Source organism: Aquarana catesbeiana, linkage group LG06, assembly GCF_042186555.1.
Source record: "Aquarana catesbeiana isolate 2022-GZ linkage group LG06, ASM4218655v1, whole genome shotgun sequence".
Classification (NCBI taxonomy): Eukaryota; Metazoa; Chordata; class Amphibia; order Anura; family Ranidae; genus Aquarana; species Aquarana catesbeiana.
Window position 1 is genome coordinate 299,295,060 of NC_133329.1, and position 16,345 is coordinate 299,311,404.

At 45.0% G+C, this 16,345-nt stretch overlaps 1 protein-coding gene across 1 annotated transcript in view; it reads left to right on the forward strand.

Moving 5' to 3' along the window:
• CPS1 (carbamoyl-phosphate synthase 1) overlaps window positions 1-16,345 on the forward strand; it is a 172,762-nt gene that overhangs the window by 136,656 nt on the left and 19,761 nt on the right. Inside the window, exons 30-31 of the mRNA XM_073633558.1 lie at window positions 2,662-2,769; window positions 4,503-4,592. Coding sequence (XP_073489659.1) covers window positions 2,662-2,769; window positions 4,503-4,592 — 198 coding nt within the window. The remainder of the gene's footprint in view (window positions 1-2,661; window positions 2,770-4,502; window positions 4,593-16,345) is intronic.

Genomic DNA, 16,345 nt, shown 5'->3' on the forward strand with positions numbered 1-16,345 from the left:
CTTCAATCATCATGGCAACATGGTTGATATGGTGTCAGGATGATTGAAGCGCATTCTTTCTATTATTACATTGAAATCTAAAATGAAATAGTTCAACTCACCATAATGAAGAATCAGTGGGAGCCCTGAACGTGTCACCGTCGCCTGCCACCAGATGGGGATTGTCACTTGCTATGTCGCCTGTTTTATCAGATGCAGCTTGTCATTTGTCACAGTTTCCTGTCACCAGATGCAGATTGTCACTTGCCAGTGGCCAGTGACAGTGTCGCTGTTGTTCCAGAGTGAGGGCAGGCAGTGAGAGATGATGTCATCTCTCTGCTACCTGCGCCTGCACAGTAATGGCAGTCTTAGATGCAGAAATGCAGTGATGCAGGGGGGCGGTGAGAGACAGTGGTGTCTCCAGCTTTCAAATTTGGGGGGGGAACATGGGGGGGACAGGGACAAAAGTAGGGGGGCAACTATAAAATGCAATTATATACACACACATAAATACACAGTGTCTTGAAAAAGTATTGGTGGTTGCAGCCAGGTGGAAGGGAGGACAGGGTGGATGCAGCCAGGTAGAGGGGAGGACAGAGTGGGAGGAGCCAGGTAGAGGGGAGGACAGAGTGGGAGCAGCCAGGTGGAATTAAGGACAGAGTGGGAGCACCCGGGGGGGACATGGTGGGAGCAGCCAGGTGGAAGGGAGGACAGGGTGGGAGCAGCCAGGTGGAAGGGAGGACAGAGTGGGAGCAGCCAGGTGGAGTGGAGGACAGGGTGGATGCAGCCAGGTGGAAGGGAGGACAGGGTGGATGCAGCCAGGTGGAAGGGAGGACAGGGTGGGAGCAGCCAGGTGGAAGGGATGACAGGGTGGGAGCAGCCAGGTGGAGGGGAGGACAGAGTGGGAGAAGCCATGTGGAGAGGAGGACAGGGTGATTGCAGATGGGTGGAAGGGAGGACAGGGTGGTTGCAGCCAGGTGGAGGAGAGGACGGGGTGGATGCAGCCAGGTGGAAGGGAGGACAGGGTGGATGCAGCCAGGTGGAAGGGAGGACAGGGTGGGAGCAGCCAGGTGGAAGGGATGACAGGGTGGGAGCAGCCAGGTGGAGGGGAGGACAGAGTGGGAGAAGCCATGTGGAGAGGAGGACAGGGTGATTGCAGATGGGTGGAGGGGAGGACAGGGTGGTTGCAGCCAGGTGGAGGGGAGGACAGGGTGGATGCAGCCAGGTGGAGGGGAGGACAGGGTGGATGCAGCCAGGTGGAACGGAGGACATGGTGGGAGCAGCCAGGTGGAAGGGAGGAGAGGGTGGATGCTGCCAGGTGGAGGAGAGGACGGAGTGGATGCAGCCAGGTGGAAGGGAGGACAGGGTGGAGCAGCCAGGTGGAGGGGGAGGACAGGGTGGATGCAACCAGGTGGAGGGGGAGGACAGGGTGGTAGCAGACAGGTGGAGGGGAGGACAGGGTGGGAGCAGACGGGTGGAGTGGAGGACAGGGTGGGAGCAGCCAGGTGGAGGGGAGGACAGGGTGGGAGCAGCCAGGTGGAGGGCAGGACAGGGTGGGAGCAGCCAGGTGGAGGGGAGGACAGGGTGGGAGCAGCCAGGTGGAGGGCAGCACAGGGTGGGAGCAGCCAGGTGCAGGGGAGGACAGGGTGCATGCAGCCAGGTGGAGGGGAGGACAGAGTGGGAGCAGCCAAGTGGAAGGGAGGACAGGGTGGGAGCAGCCATGTGGAAGGGAGGACAGAGTGGGAGCAGCCAGGTGGAGTGGAGGACAGGGTGGATGCAGCCAGGTGGAAGGGAGGACAGGGTGGATGCAGCCAGGTGGAAGGGAGGACAGGGTGGGAGCAGCCAGGTGGAGGGGAGGACAGAGTGGGAGCAGTCAGTGATAAGGTCCTGTACCTCCTATGGAAGACTGCATCCCCGGCCCCCCACATCCCCCAACCTGGAGGTAAGTTCTTACCTTGGGGGATACTGTATATAGTAGAATCAGATCCCTGGCACTTTCTCTCTGGCTCCCTCCACCCGACAGCCTCATGGTCCTCCTTCTCCTCTCACAGTCCTCCTCTTCCCTCCTCTCCCCTCTTCCCGCTCGGCATGTTGGGGGCTGCAGTGCACTCTCAGGTAATTGTCCTGGGCCTGCTGGTATCCGGGACTATCTGTCCTCTTGGTGTTAGTTTCCCAGCCATTGGCCCTGAATGTAGCCAATAGGAGTGGGCATTGCCAGGTGAATGAGAGCTGCTTGGCTCAAGGAGGAGAAGGAGGGGTTGAAATCCTCCGCAGCTGCAGCTCTGCCTGTGTCTCTTCACAGAGCCTGTCAGTTTGTGTGCCACTGCCCTGTGTCCTGATGGGGGGGTCGGCATCAGCACAGCCTGCTCACTATTTTCTCTGGGGTGGGGGCGGCAATTGACCCGTTGCCCAGAACCAAACCCCCCCCCCCCTCCAGATCCACCCCTGGTTCAGTTTTAATAATGAATGGCTAGAATCTCACTTTAAAAAGTTATTGCTGTTTCTGGGAGATATTATTTTTAGGAGTCTACAGATAACAATAAACATCTGATAGCGTATTGGACTGGAATTCCACGTTAAACACACGTCATGAAACTCTCAGGTCACTCGATACAAATGAAGAATTATTTTCTTAACCCAATTATAAGAAAAAGGATTTCTGTATGTTCATTCTCTTCACAGGTCATCTCCCATGCTATTTCTGAGCATGTTGAGGATGCTGGAGTTCATTCTGGAGATGCCACCCTCATGATCCCCACACAGTCAATCAGCCAGGGAGCAATAGAGAAAGTAAGGCTTTGATTCAAGTTCTGTAAAACAATTTTAACAAAATGTGAAAAGAAAAATTAACAGGAACAAAAAAAAAAATGAATCTGTATATTACTGACCATATTCTAATGATTTTGTTTCATTATTTAACCTTCTAGCATTTTTTTATGAAATGTAATAACAAACATGCCAAAGTAAATTGCAATTGTTTGAAAATAACAAGGTATGCATATACTGTACCTTTTGAACTACCTACACCCTGTAAATGGGTTGGTGTCTGCAGAGGCATGAACACACAGACATGTGTTATGCAGAAGTATTTACAGTATATATTCTTCAACATTGGGCGTTATGTGGGGAAGTTCACAATAGAGGTCTGGGACTAATGCTGATGATGATTGCCATGATCAAATGCCCTGTACCTTATTTTTAAAAATAAAAGCCACAAGTGATCTGTCCTTCACCAAGTTTCCTCTCAGTATCCATTGGATTTTATTTACTAAAATGTGGTGAGAATTCACCCTGAAAAGAATACCCAATCACTTTCAAGGAAAACAAAAAAACAAAAAAAAACAAAAAAAAAATTATATATATATATAATTTTGCTTGCACATGATAATGGAAGTCAGCAAAGCTTTATCTTATTCTCTTTTAAAGTGAAATTCCCTTGCAACATGAGCAGCCTGTACCCTTTTAGAAAATCAAGCCCATTATCTTCATTCCACACCTTCTTCTGAGGTTTAGTTAAAGTGAAGCTCCACCCAAAATGGGAAGCTATGCTTGTTGACACCCTTGCCCCCTCCACTGCCACATTTGGCACTTTTTGGGAGGAGGGAAGTGGGGAGCGGGTACCTGGTTTTGACAGGTACCTGCTCCCACTTCTGGGTAAGATAGCCTATCGGCAATCTATGTGCATTCCCAGTCCCCCCCCGCTGCCTTCTGGGACACACACACATGTCCCAGAAAATGGTGGGACCATTCAGAAAGCACAGTGCAACTCGCACATGTGCCTTAGGAAACCGACTGTGAAGCCTGAAGGTAGCTCTAACATATTGGCTGTAGATACATTTTTACAGACTTCCCCTTGTAGTAAAGCTGAGGATCAGCTTGGTTGCCCTATAAAGGTGTCTTTTGAAAGAGGATCAGGGTAGGCCCTAGGAGCTCTTCTTAATGACAGGTTATTTTTAAAAACATGGGATATACATTCACATATAAATATATAAGCAGAGTAATTAAACATTTGTTTTTTTCTTTTTTTTTACAAGCATATTTCACAAGTCTCACTTTGTTTTTTTACCAAGAAAATGTCATTTGCAAAAATAGCTGTAAAAAAGAAGGAATCTCCACTTAAATACTCAGTTGTAATTATTAAAAAAAAACATAAAATTGTTATATAATTTGAAACTTTTACAAACAGCAAAAGAGTAACTAAAAGGAAAATAAAAACATAACAAAATAAATACCTCCTTTTTGTCAAGATAATATTGCTGGTGCATTATTGAGCCTATTCCATTTGAGAATATGATGTTTTTTCCCCAACGACAGCATCGTAAATTTTGAAATCTGGGAAAGGTGTGTTAATCTGCTTTCTAAGGTCATCAGTCTGTTTCTCGATCAGTAAAACCATTTAAAAATGAAATGTTTAGGACAAAGAAGATTATAGATGGAATTGTGTGTTTGCCTTAACTGAACTGTCTGTCCAAAAAGTACTAAAAGTGGCTCTCCAACACTAACCTCATTCCTGTAATTTGCAGGTGAAAATTGCTACCAAGAAAATTGCAACCGCTTTTGCTATTTCTGGACCCTTCAATGTGCAGTTCCTTGTTAGAGGAAATGATGTTCTGGTAAGTGAACATGTGGCATTTAGGCAACTAACTCACTTCCTTGCTGGGGTGATCAAAACGACCTCCAACGACATTAGCAAAACCTTGCTGGTGCTTCTGTCTAAACCATGAATATGTGAGAGAGTTTTGTGAAAAAATACTGTGTAGCTTTTTAAAATAAGTTTAAATGCAGATAGAGAAAGTTTTTGCATATCATTGCTATAGGCATGGATTATAGGCAAGGATATATACATATCCTCTGAATGACCTATAAAGGTGTGTTTGGGGGGCTGCCTTAAAACATTTGTCTGCCAAGGGCAAACCTTAAGGCTCGGTTCACACTAGCCGACTCCAAAGTTGTGCGATTTTCAGTGCAACTGTGGAGTCCGACTTTAGTATGACCTTGAAGTGACTTTGATATGACTTTTACACTCTCTGGCACTGAAGCCTCATCAATGTTGGATCAGAGTAGTGCAGGAACTTTTTCTGAAGTTGCGGCGACTTCAATAGTATCAATTGGAATGACTCCTATAGAGATACATGGCATTTCACATATCCTGCGACTTTGGTTCTCACAAGTCAGATCCTAAGTCGCAGGAGTGTGAACCTAGCCGTAATGGTTGCTCTTCTCTTCATATTTTTTCACCAGGTGGGAATCATAATAGTTTTAGAATGAAGCTCTAGGTCCCAGTGCACACTGATGCGGTGCGGGATTTGCAGCGATTCCTCTGCGTTTCCCGCACTGCATCACAATTGCACTCCGTTAATGAGAACCACTGTGGGTGTCAAAGTTAAGTTAATGACACCCCAAAAATGGTTTGCAAAACGCAGTGCAATTGGCTGAATCGGATCGCATGGGTGTGAACACCCATGTGATCCAATTCCAGTAGGGCAAAAAAAAGGCACCTTTTTTGCACGGGTGCGATTTGAGCCATACAAATGTGAATGTAAAGAAAATGCAGCGCATACATGTCCATTAAATAAAGAAAAGGAAGTCCATCATTCCCAGGAAGCACCTAGAGTGTGAATGACAATTGTCTTGCAGGTGAACAAAAGGTCCTCCACCAACACCACAACAAGCCAGGCCTCTTACCATCAGGAATGGACCACTGGGTTATAGGTGGTCATTAATGCTCAAACACCAATCTACTCTGAACCATATCCACTGTAGGCTATATCCAATGCGGTGCAATTCCAGTCCGAATCACATGCAGTTGCATCAGTGTGAACCTAGACTCAATTAATAAATTCAACACAAAACTGAAAATTATTTTACTTTTTTAACACAGTAAACTATTACATAATGTGCTATTCAGTTTAAAAACTGAGGTAACACAGGAAAAGAAATGCTAAATTGGGGCTTACTTTTTGGAAAGACAGTACCACCTATATCTAGATTGTATATATATACAGCATGCAAAGTGGGGCATTCAGGAGTATGTAAAGTATAGCACAGTGTACAGAATGGGGAGGTCAGGAGTATGTAATGTACAAAGCAGCATACAGAGTGCGGTGGTCAGGAATAAAGTATAATACAGCATGAAGATTAGAGTAGTCAGGAGTATGTAAAGAAGTACACCACAGTGTACAGATCTGGGAGGTCAGGTATATGTGAAGGCAAAAAAGATTCTTTAATGGTGATAAAATGACTTGAAAATCACCCACAGGAACTGCTTGGAACCTGAACTTTAGGCTTGTGGAGCAGATTGAAGTGTTTGTGGTACTGTGGTCTGAATAGTGTTTTTTCCTTCATTGCAGGCTTGCTGCTAGGAGAGAAGGTCTACGTAGCTACTGAGGACAGTTGTTGAAAAGGGACAAACAATACCGTTCACTAACATATCACTCCTGACCAAAAACTGTGCAGTTTCATAATTGCAATGCAACCAATTGCTATGCAATTTTCTCTACTTTCACTCATCAGTAACAGGCCACAGAGTGCCTCTTGGACACTCTAGAAGCCTTCTGTATTTTAAAAGTTAAACAAAGCCACTGCCTCAAGTAGTATCCTAATAAACTTTAACAAAATCACTTATCAACAAATCAGGCAAGCCTGAGAAAGGGGACGCTGACCCCCCCCCCCCTCCCAACAGTTGTTATTTCTTTATACAAATCCATAGTGCAGTGGTGCCTTGGGATCCTTTGGCACAGCATTTTGCCTTTAAAGTTCAAAATATGTTCCAGCACAGGAAAAACATTGCCACAAACAGCATGGGGACCCTTCCAATGTCCACTATTTCCCTTCCAATGTCCACTACTTCCTTTCCAATGTCCACTACTTCCTTTCCAATGTCCACTATTTCCCTTCCAGTGTCCACTACTTCCTTTCCAATGTCCACTACTTCCTTTCCAATGTCCACTACTTTTTTTCGAGGCAGTTTTTGATCTGAAATCCTCCTAGAACCACTGTCAAGAGTTAGTATTTGCTAGCCCTGACCTCTAGACCACATCCACCCGTGCTTCTTATTGTTCCTAAAATTCTACTAACATCATAAAATCTAAACATACAACCACAAGTGCAATGTATGACTAAGGCCTAATGGAACATACATTTCATTTGCACTATTCTAATGTAGCAATGTTCCCAACATTTTACTGTGCTTGCATGAATGGCCCACACACTGATAAAAATAATGACCACTTGTTTTAGTTCTATAGCAGTTAATCTGAGCTTTGTCTAATGGTATTAGAACATATCACAGCTTGACATGCTGTTTTCTCAATGATCTTTAGTTAATAAAGTAAAGGACAATGTACAAAGTACAGTAACCCACAGGAAGTGCAATCATTGTTCATCTTTTTGACTGCTGGAATCCAGTCAAAAATGTTAAAGTATAACCGAAGGCAAAACTTTTGTTTTAGTTTTGGAAAGAGTGGAGAGGAATTAGAATAATTGTTTTTTAATGCTGTCTGTGTTGCCATTAGGGAGATTCATCCTCTCTATTTGTCATGTTTACCATTATCATTTAAAATGAACGTAGAAGAAAATCCCAAATTTTGGGTTGTCTCCAGTAAAGTAATAGAGGGGAAATCTTCCAATGAGGACATTAGTTCTGGTGAACTGGGGGGTCCCTAAGGAATCTCCTTGATTTGCAGGGATTTCCCCTCACTTCCTGTTCGACTATGGAACAGGAAGGGAAGGGAAATCTCTGCAATGGGACACAGGTGACCAAAAAAAAAGAAAAAAAAATCTGACAGGAGTTATAAAGCCTTGTACACATGGTCAGATTATTGGATTACTTTTTGTCAGTTTTGTGTTTGATGCTAGTCTCAAATCGAAAATGGAGGGGGTACTCACCATCAGAAAATTTTCTGACGACAGAATTCAACGTCAGAAGTGACGTAATGTGTTGAATTGTTTTGTATGTGTTCTTTCATTTCTGAGCATGCCTAGTCTTGCTCTTCAGATTTTTTTTTGTCAGAAAACCGTACTAATGAAAAGAAAAATCGGATGTTGTGGTTACATCAGACAAAAAATTTCAAGCCTGCACATCCAGATTTTGTCTGACGAAAATTCGTAATCGGCTGTCAAAAGCAGCATACTAACAATCAAAAAATTGGCAGATCGTTCATCGTACGAAATTTATCTTCAGATTTTTTGACTGTGTGTACGGGCCTTTACCCTCCCTTAGACCCCATACACACTATTAGATTTTCTGCAAATTTTTGTCTTCAGATTTACCAAAACTATGTAGTGCAAGGGCCTGCCTTATTGCCCACAAATTGAAACTCTTATGCCCCGTACACACGGTCGGATTTTACGATGGACAATGTCCGATCGGAGCGTGTTATCGGAAATTCCGACCGTGTGTGGGCGCCATCGGACATTTTCCATCGGATTTTCCGACACACAAAGTTGGACAGCAGGAGATAAAATTTTCCGACAACAAAATCCGATCGCGTCAATTCCAACCGTGTGTGGCCTGTTCCGACGCACAAAGTGCCACGCATGCTCAGAAGAAATTCCGACACGGGACAGCTCGTTCTGGTAAACGTAGCGTTCGGAATGGATACAGCACTTTCGTCACGCTGCAATGTTCAAAATGGTTTAATACAGCGCACTCTCTTCTTCTTTATAATGTGAAAAGAATTAAGTAGTTTTGCTGCTCATATTCACACACACTTCTCACAAACGTATTTCGTTACTATTTATCGGGATTCCCTCAATATATTTTGATTTCTCACATCTGACAACAAAATTTTTTTTTTTTTTTTTGGACTTTAATGTAGATTCTTTTTTTGTGTTTCTCTTTTTTATTTTTTTGGTGATTTTGATTTGTATTCCCGAAAATGTTTGTGTGTTTTTTGTGACAAGTTCCCACAACACCACTAATATGTTGTTCTATTTAATCTGTAGGAGATTGTTTGGTGTTGTTGTCCCTTGTTAATTTCACATTGTACTTTAGAAATGTACCTGAATCGTCACCAACAAACTGTCCTTTTTGGATGAAAACACACACAGGAGAGTAGAATTTACCCAAAAAAATTTTATTAAGGGCTCACAACTAAACAAAGAGGGAGGCAACGCTGGAGAAACTGCAGAAGTGGGCGAAGCCTTGGACCCCCGGGGCAGACATCAACTATTTAAAAGCAAAATTGGTGGCCTGAGGAGTCCATATCATAAGGGAGGGCAGTCTGGTCCAGAAGTCCCAGAGATCCGGAAAGCAGCAGATGACATCTGTGTCCCCAGGCTGTGGTCATATGAGAGACTGCAGCTTCTGTCAGACCAGACTGAACCCAGAGCAATCACTCTCAGGTCTTCTTTCCACGCTTCCTTCCAGCCTTTGGCTGTGGTGGTGGAGTTGTGGCAGCAGGAGGAGGAGGAGGAGGAGGATCGTCGATCTCAATGACATCCGTCTTGTGTGTCAGTTCCCCACTCTCCCCCTTACGAAGGACTTTATAAATCAGGTCCTCAGAGATCTTGCGTTGACCCTCCTGCATGCCCTGCAATTTTGTGGCAGCCATGCAGGCAAAGGCCTCTTCAGGACTGGGGAAGGCTCGGAGGGACGCCGAAGCCTCCTGGATCAGCCTGTACGCTGAATCCTGCACGGGACTCGGAGTGGCCTTCCTGGCTCGTTTATATGGCAGGCGGAGGGGAGGGACCTGAGACTCAGTCAGGCTGCGACTTGTCCCTGGCTTCTCTTGGCTGACACTTAGCCCCGCCTCCTCCTGGCTGCCACTAATCCCCGCCTCCTCCTGACTGCCACATTCCACAACCTCCTCCTGGCTGAGGTCATCCTGTGTATGAAAAAGGGACATAGTTTTAGTTTTTTATTCATCAATCACACACAATTTTCACCTCCTGACTGCTGCAAATTGAATGTTAACAAATATAACAGACTATCCTTCTGAGCCCAGCAGCTTTCATTCTTTTCCCAATTTTGGGTGCCCACTACTGTCTATTGATATGTAAAGCACTTTTTTTAATCAGCAATTAGTGATCAATAATAACATCTAATAAACATCATTTATTTATTGACCAGAAATCTGTAGAAGAATGCTATACCTGACTCCAGCTGGGCTCCTCCACTTCTTCCTGGCTGGAAGTCCCAGGTTGGACATCGGAAGCCTCAGCTGGGATGGAAGGAAGCGTGGAAGGAAGAGTGGAGAGGGATTCCCTGACTTCAGTGTGGTCTGACAGAAATCGCAGTCTCTCGTAGTACCACAACCTGGGGACATAAATGTCATCTGCTGCAGCTCCGGACCTCTGGGAATCTGTGACCTTCTTGCGCTCCCTAAGATATGTGCTCCTCAGGCCACCAATTTTAGCTTTCAAATAAGGGATGGTTGCTGTGGGGACCACCGGCTTCACCAACTCCAGCAGTTTCTCCAGCGCTGCCTGCCTCTTCTGTTTGTGATTATAGTGGGGGTGTCTCACTTGCCACAGACAGGGCAGCTCCCTGTACTTGTCTATGAACAGGGGCAGGAAATTGTGGTCGTTGAACCCATCCATTTTCTCTGTAAGACACAACACAAGACAAAGCCTAATGTCAGGCCAAACTCCCCTAATCTTGTTACAATATAGGCTTCCATTTCGAAGCAGTATAGGCCCAAGTTTAGATCCTACCTTCGTTAGCACGATCGGCGTCTCCGATGCTCCTTCCTCCGCTCACAGATCGTACGTAAGACGCGCGCGTTACGATTTATACACACTGCGCATGCGTATAACTCCGCCCGCCCCTGACGTTCTTTCTAGTCTATTCCCCGCCCCTTTTCGTTCGGCGCAGTGGGGGAAGAGCACATGGCGGATAGACAGCAGGATCATGCTAATTGTAGCAATGAGGAGGAGGAGGAGGAAAGGCTGGAGCCTGAAACGTCCCGATCCAGAAGGAGATTAAAGGACTCAAATATGTCCTTTGGGGAGATGTTGGAGATGGTGGACATCCTGAAGAAGGCCGACTATGATGGAAAGTATGGGCCTTACCCCAACCCCAATGTCCGAAAGGCCAAGATCATGGCGAAAGTGGTCAGGAGTCTGCACCGGAAATTCGGGGTACGACGATCGAAAGATCAGCTCAGGAAGCGGTGGTCGGACCTGAAATTACGAGAACATGAGCAGTACAGAAAGATCCGGAGAGTGCTGCAAAAAAGTAAGTAGTTGTGCTGTATTCCTATTCTTTATGTTTATTACGTTCGTGCTGCTCCATGTGCTTTTAGGAACTGTTGTACAGTTTAAAATGGCAACTTTCATGTTCATGGGCACATTATTCGTTCGGATCACACATTGTTATTTCGGACGATAAAATACCATTGTTTAGGCCATATGCATTTGGCCACCATTTTGACGCCCTATACTTGTCTTCAAAGAATTGGGTTGTGTAGATGGCTTTGTTACTAGAATGAAATGCAAACTAGATTCTGTGTAAGGAGAGGACACTGAGCAGCTGTTTTCACATCTGGACACTGGAGCACTAGTGTGGGACACAAGAACACAATTTTTATTAGGGGGCCACACAGGTGCTCCAGTGTATACTATAGGGGGGGTTACATCTGTGAAGCTTTTACCAAACAGGTAAAGTATTGCAGCTTGACAAAGGGCACTAAAAAAGCTACATGTTGGAACTCTGCTAAAATAGATAATTGTACCCCACTTCCAAGCAATGTTTCATCTTTATAGTTCTGCCATCAAATATCTGTGTGCTAATTATACCATTTTTGTTTTACATAGGGGAGAAAAGACTCGGAAGACACCCCTCATCCGAGGAGACCAGAGCCCCCCCCCTCTGGAAGAAGGGGAAATCCCCCCAACACAAGATGAGCAGGAGGATGAAGACGTGGTGGAAGTAGTTACCACAACAGGTGAGTGTCTGCGACCACAGGCTCCGATAAGAGATGGATTGCGGCATTTTTTTTAAACCTAATTTATTTTGGGGTTCCTCTCTTTTTAGGTGATCGTGAGGTTGTGGATCCAGATCCTTTCACATCCGAAAGTGCCCAGATCCTGATCGGGGAGATCATGGGGTGTAATTTACAATTGGAAAACATCAAGCAAAACATCAATGATGTTATTCCAAAATATAAAAACATCATTGATGTTTTGGGGAGAGTTTAAAGCCCCTCCAAATCACTTTCTTCTTTTGTGTGCTACAATGTGCTAAATGTTTTTGTGATTTTTCCCAAAGCCAAATTTGGAGGATGCACACAGTGTGTCAACATGTGCTATCTGCCATCACGGGAGATCAATGGACGCGTTTTGGGGGTGCAACCCCTTCCTCAATAATAAAGTAGCGGTGAGGAAGGGCTTTCTCCCCCAAAACACATCCCTTGATCCCCCGTGATGGCAGCTAGCACATGTTGACATTGGGAAATTTGTGTGCATCTTCCAAATGTGGCTTTTCCAGGGGTGATTTCCCCCCATCTGAACGCAATATCAAACACAGTTCCTAAATACTCATGTCTGATATTGCCTTCCAGTTCTACCAAATGTGAACTTTGTAAGATCAAGATTTGTGTCTTTCTTGTTTGTTTTACACAGGCCTGTTTTCTATAAAATGCACATTTTGATTTTGGATAATGACACCACAAAAATTGGTATACAACAAACATGTTGGTTTGTCAGAAAAACCTTTGGTAAATGCACATGTGATTGTGCAGGTATTAAAAAGATTGTTCATCAAGAATGTGTGGATTATTGTCTCACGCTACAACACTTTTGGGGTGATGTAATTGTTGTTTTATGAGAAAATGGGGGTTATTTCCTAAGGGCAAATCCACTTTGCACTACAAGTGCAGTTTCAGTGCAGTTGCAAGTGCACTTGTAGTGAAAAGTGTCTTTGCATTTAGTAAATAACAGCCAACAGTGCTTTGTATAAGGTTACACAATCACGATATTTTCTGCACTCCACACATTTCTGTCAGGGTCAGCTCAAACAAACACAAGCAGTAAATGTCCACAAAGAAGAGCCTGGGGGGAGATGCCTGTCGAGAACTTGAGGTCCTGCAGGCTTCTCCCTGTGGCCAAATACCGCAAGGTAGCGACCAACCTCTGCTCCGGAGTGATGGCTTGCCTCATGCAGGTATCCTGCCTGCTAATATAAGGGGTCAGCAAAGCCAACAAACGGTGAAACACGGGGTCCGTCATCCTGAGAAAGTTCCTGAAATCATCAGGATTATTCTCACGGATCTCACTGAGCAAAAGCATATGAGAGAACTGGTGACGCTGAAGCAACCAATTCTTGGTCCATGAACTCCTCCCCACCCTGTTCATGGACTGGACTTGTGTCAAGGTCAGGACCCCAACACCAAGCCCCCGCACAGCACGAACTGTACGAGGAGTACGCATACGAAACATGGCTAGAAAACGGTCGGCTGCTCAGAACGAAGTAACAGAACGCACTGAAGAACAGCAAGGCCTGTGAAGAGCGACCTGAAAAACAGCAACGAGCAGGCAAGATCACACAGAAAACTCTGATACGAACTGACTGCATGCACTGAAGAGCAGATACAAACCCACAAGCACAAACTGAACAGCAGAAAACGATCTGAAAGCCACGAGTCTGAAAAAGCGCGAATCGTCTCTCACCAAACTTTTACTAACATGAGATTAGCAAAAGGAGCCCAAAGCGTGCCGCGCTTGGTTCTGAACCGGCCTTTTCTAGTCTCGTCGTACGTGGTGTACGTGACCGCGTGGTTGTCGATCGGAAATTCCGACAACTTTGTGCGACCGTGTGTAAGCAAAACAAGTTTGAGCCAACATCCGTCGGAAAAAATCCGAGGATTTTGTTGTCGGAATGTCCGAACAAAGTCCGACCGTGTGTACGGGGCATTAAGGTTTGACCTCATATTATATGGTTTTGGTAAATCTGAAGACAAAAATCTGCAGAAAATCAAATAGTGTGTATGGGGGTTAACTCTTTTTTAATGGGTAGTTCTACACAGCAGATACTACATTTTGTTGAAGTGAAGGTCAGGAAGAAGAACTAGAATGAACAAGCTGCATGCACCCTGTTAAAGAATCTGATAGCTGCCCTCTTTGTGACCCACTTTTTTCAGTAGCCTCCAATATATTCAGCCTCCTGCATCTCTCTCCTGAGATTTGTATTGTTATGATTGGCGTTGCCTGCAGCCATGCTATCAGGATGTGAGTCTGGCAGATGTAGAATAACACATAAACAATCTAAAAAGAGTGGAACACACGTATCTTGCCATAATATTAATACTTGAGAATGTATTACATTTTGCTTATACAGCGCTGTTAAAATACTGCTTAGAGCACTATCCACACCATCTATGTGAAACAAACCCATGGCAGTTACTTTACAGGGAGCCAGATAGGCACTATCACAGGAGGGCAATGATTGTCTATAACTAACAATAGATATATGTCATTTAGATTCAGTAGTGAGACTGAGTCATTCATACACTGACAGATTTTAGGTATTGTACTTCAGGCTGAAGAGAAGAGATTACACATTCCTGCAGTACTGTATGTAATAGCCTGGAAAAGCTCAGCGGAAGATATAAGACAGAGGGGTGACTTGACTGCCAGTAAATTATGAATATTTTGAACTGTGGAAAAAAAAACCCATCCTATTAATGATTGAGGAGTTTGGACAACATTGCAACATTGCACTGGAACATTGCCACATACATGTTAATGTGATATATTTTGCAGCCAATTGAATTTGTTGCCAATGCACCGCAATAGATGAAAAAACATACCCACATCGTTTTTTTAACATAGTGTGTTGTGGTGTGCTACAGAGTTGGTAGATTAACTGTGATTGTACTTGTTTCAAATGCATGGCATCCTTATGTGTAATGCCGCGTACACACGAGCGGAATTTCCGACAGAAAGAGTCCGGTGGGAGCTTTTTATCATATATTCCGACCGTGTGTATGGCCCATCGGACTTTTGCTGTCGAAAATTCGGATGGACTTAATAGAGAACATGTTCTATATTTTTCCGACAGAACAAATTACTATCGGAAAAAACGCTCGTCTGTATGCTGTTCCGACGCACCAAAAATGACGCATGCTCTGAAGCAAGTACGAGATGGAAGCTATTGGCTACTGGCTATTGAACTTCCGTTTTCTAGCCCCATCATACGTGTCACCGCGTTCTGGACGGTCGGAATTTGGTGTGACTGTGTGTATGCAAGACAGCTTGAGCGTAATTCCGTCAGAACTCCATCGTAAAAACATTCAGAGTTTAGGCCCCTTTCACACGGGGGCGGTGGGGGCGTCGGCGGCAAAATGGCGCTATTTTTAGCGCCGCTTTACCGTCGTTTTTCCGGCGGTATTCGGCCACTAGAGGTGTGGTTTTAACCCCTGCTGGCGACCGAAAAAGATTTAAACCGCTCGCATAGCGCCGCTACAGCGGCGGTATAGCCGCGCTGCCCCATTGATTTCAATGCGCAGGAGCGGTTTAGGAGCGGTGAATACACCGCTCCTTCACCGCTCCAAAGATGCTGTTTGCAGGAGTTTTTTTTCTCTCCTGCCAGCGCACCGCTTCAGTGTGAAAGCCCTCGGGCTTTCACACTGGACAAACAGCAGCGGCAGTTTTAGGTCGGTTTGCAGGCGCTATTTTTAGCGCAATAACGCCTGCAAACCGCCCCAGTGTGAAAGGGGCCTTATTCTGACAGCAAAACCGGTCGTGTGTACAAGGCATTAGGGTAATGCACATGACTGCAACCCAAAGGTGTGAAACCAGCTTCATTATTTGTGATTGGTTTGTTTACATCTATACAGATTGAAATCACCGATTGTAACAAAACTGGCTTTAACACATAGACTGAAGACCAATGAAGAGTGCTTCATAAAAAAAGAGCTCAACTGACAAGTTGTATATGAAGATTGGGGGGCGGGGGCTGCTGCTAGCCTATCAAAAGAATTCACAACCTTTTCTATCTTGTCCAATGTCTAGTTGGTGGTATCTCGGTCTACCCACTGACTGAAAATGGGCAGATTGTCATCTCGTGTATGTGGTAACCTGTCTGCATGCAAAGAGATTGATTTACTAAAGCTGGAGAGTGCAAAACCTGGTGCAGCTCTGCATAGAAACCAATCAGCTTCCAGGTTTTATTGTCAAAGCTTAACTGAACAAGCTGAAGTTAGAAGCTAATTGGCTATCATGCACAGCAGCACTAGATTTTTCACTCTCCAGTAATAGTAAATCAACTCCAAAGTGTCATTAAGCCCACGTTCACATCGGGTCGTTTTGACAAGCGATTTCACTATTGCCGGCAACGGCACCGTCTGAATTGGTGTGACACTGACTTTGCGGCGCCGCACCGATTCCCAAAAGTAGATCCTGCACTACTTTTGGTGACTTCGGG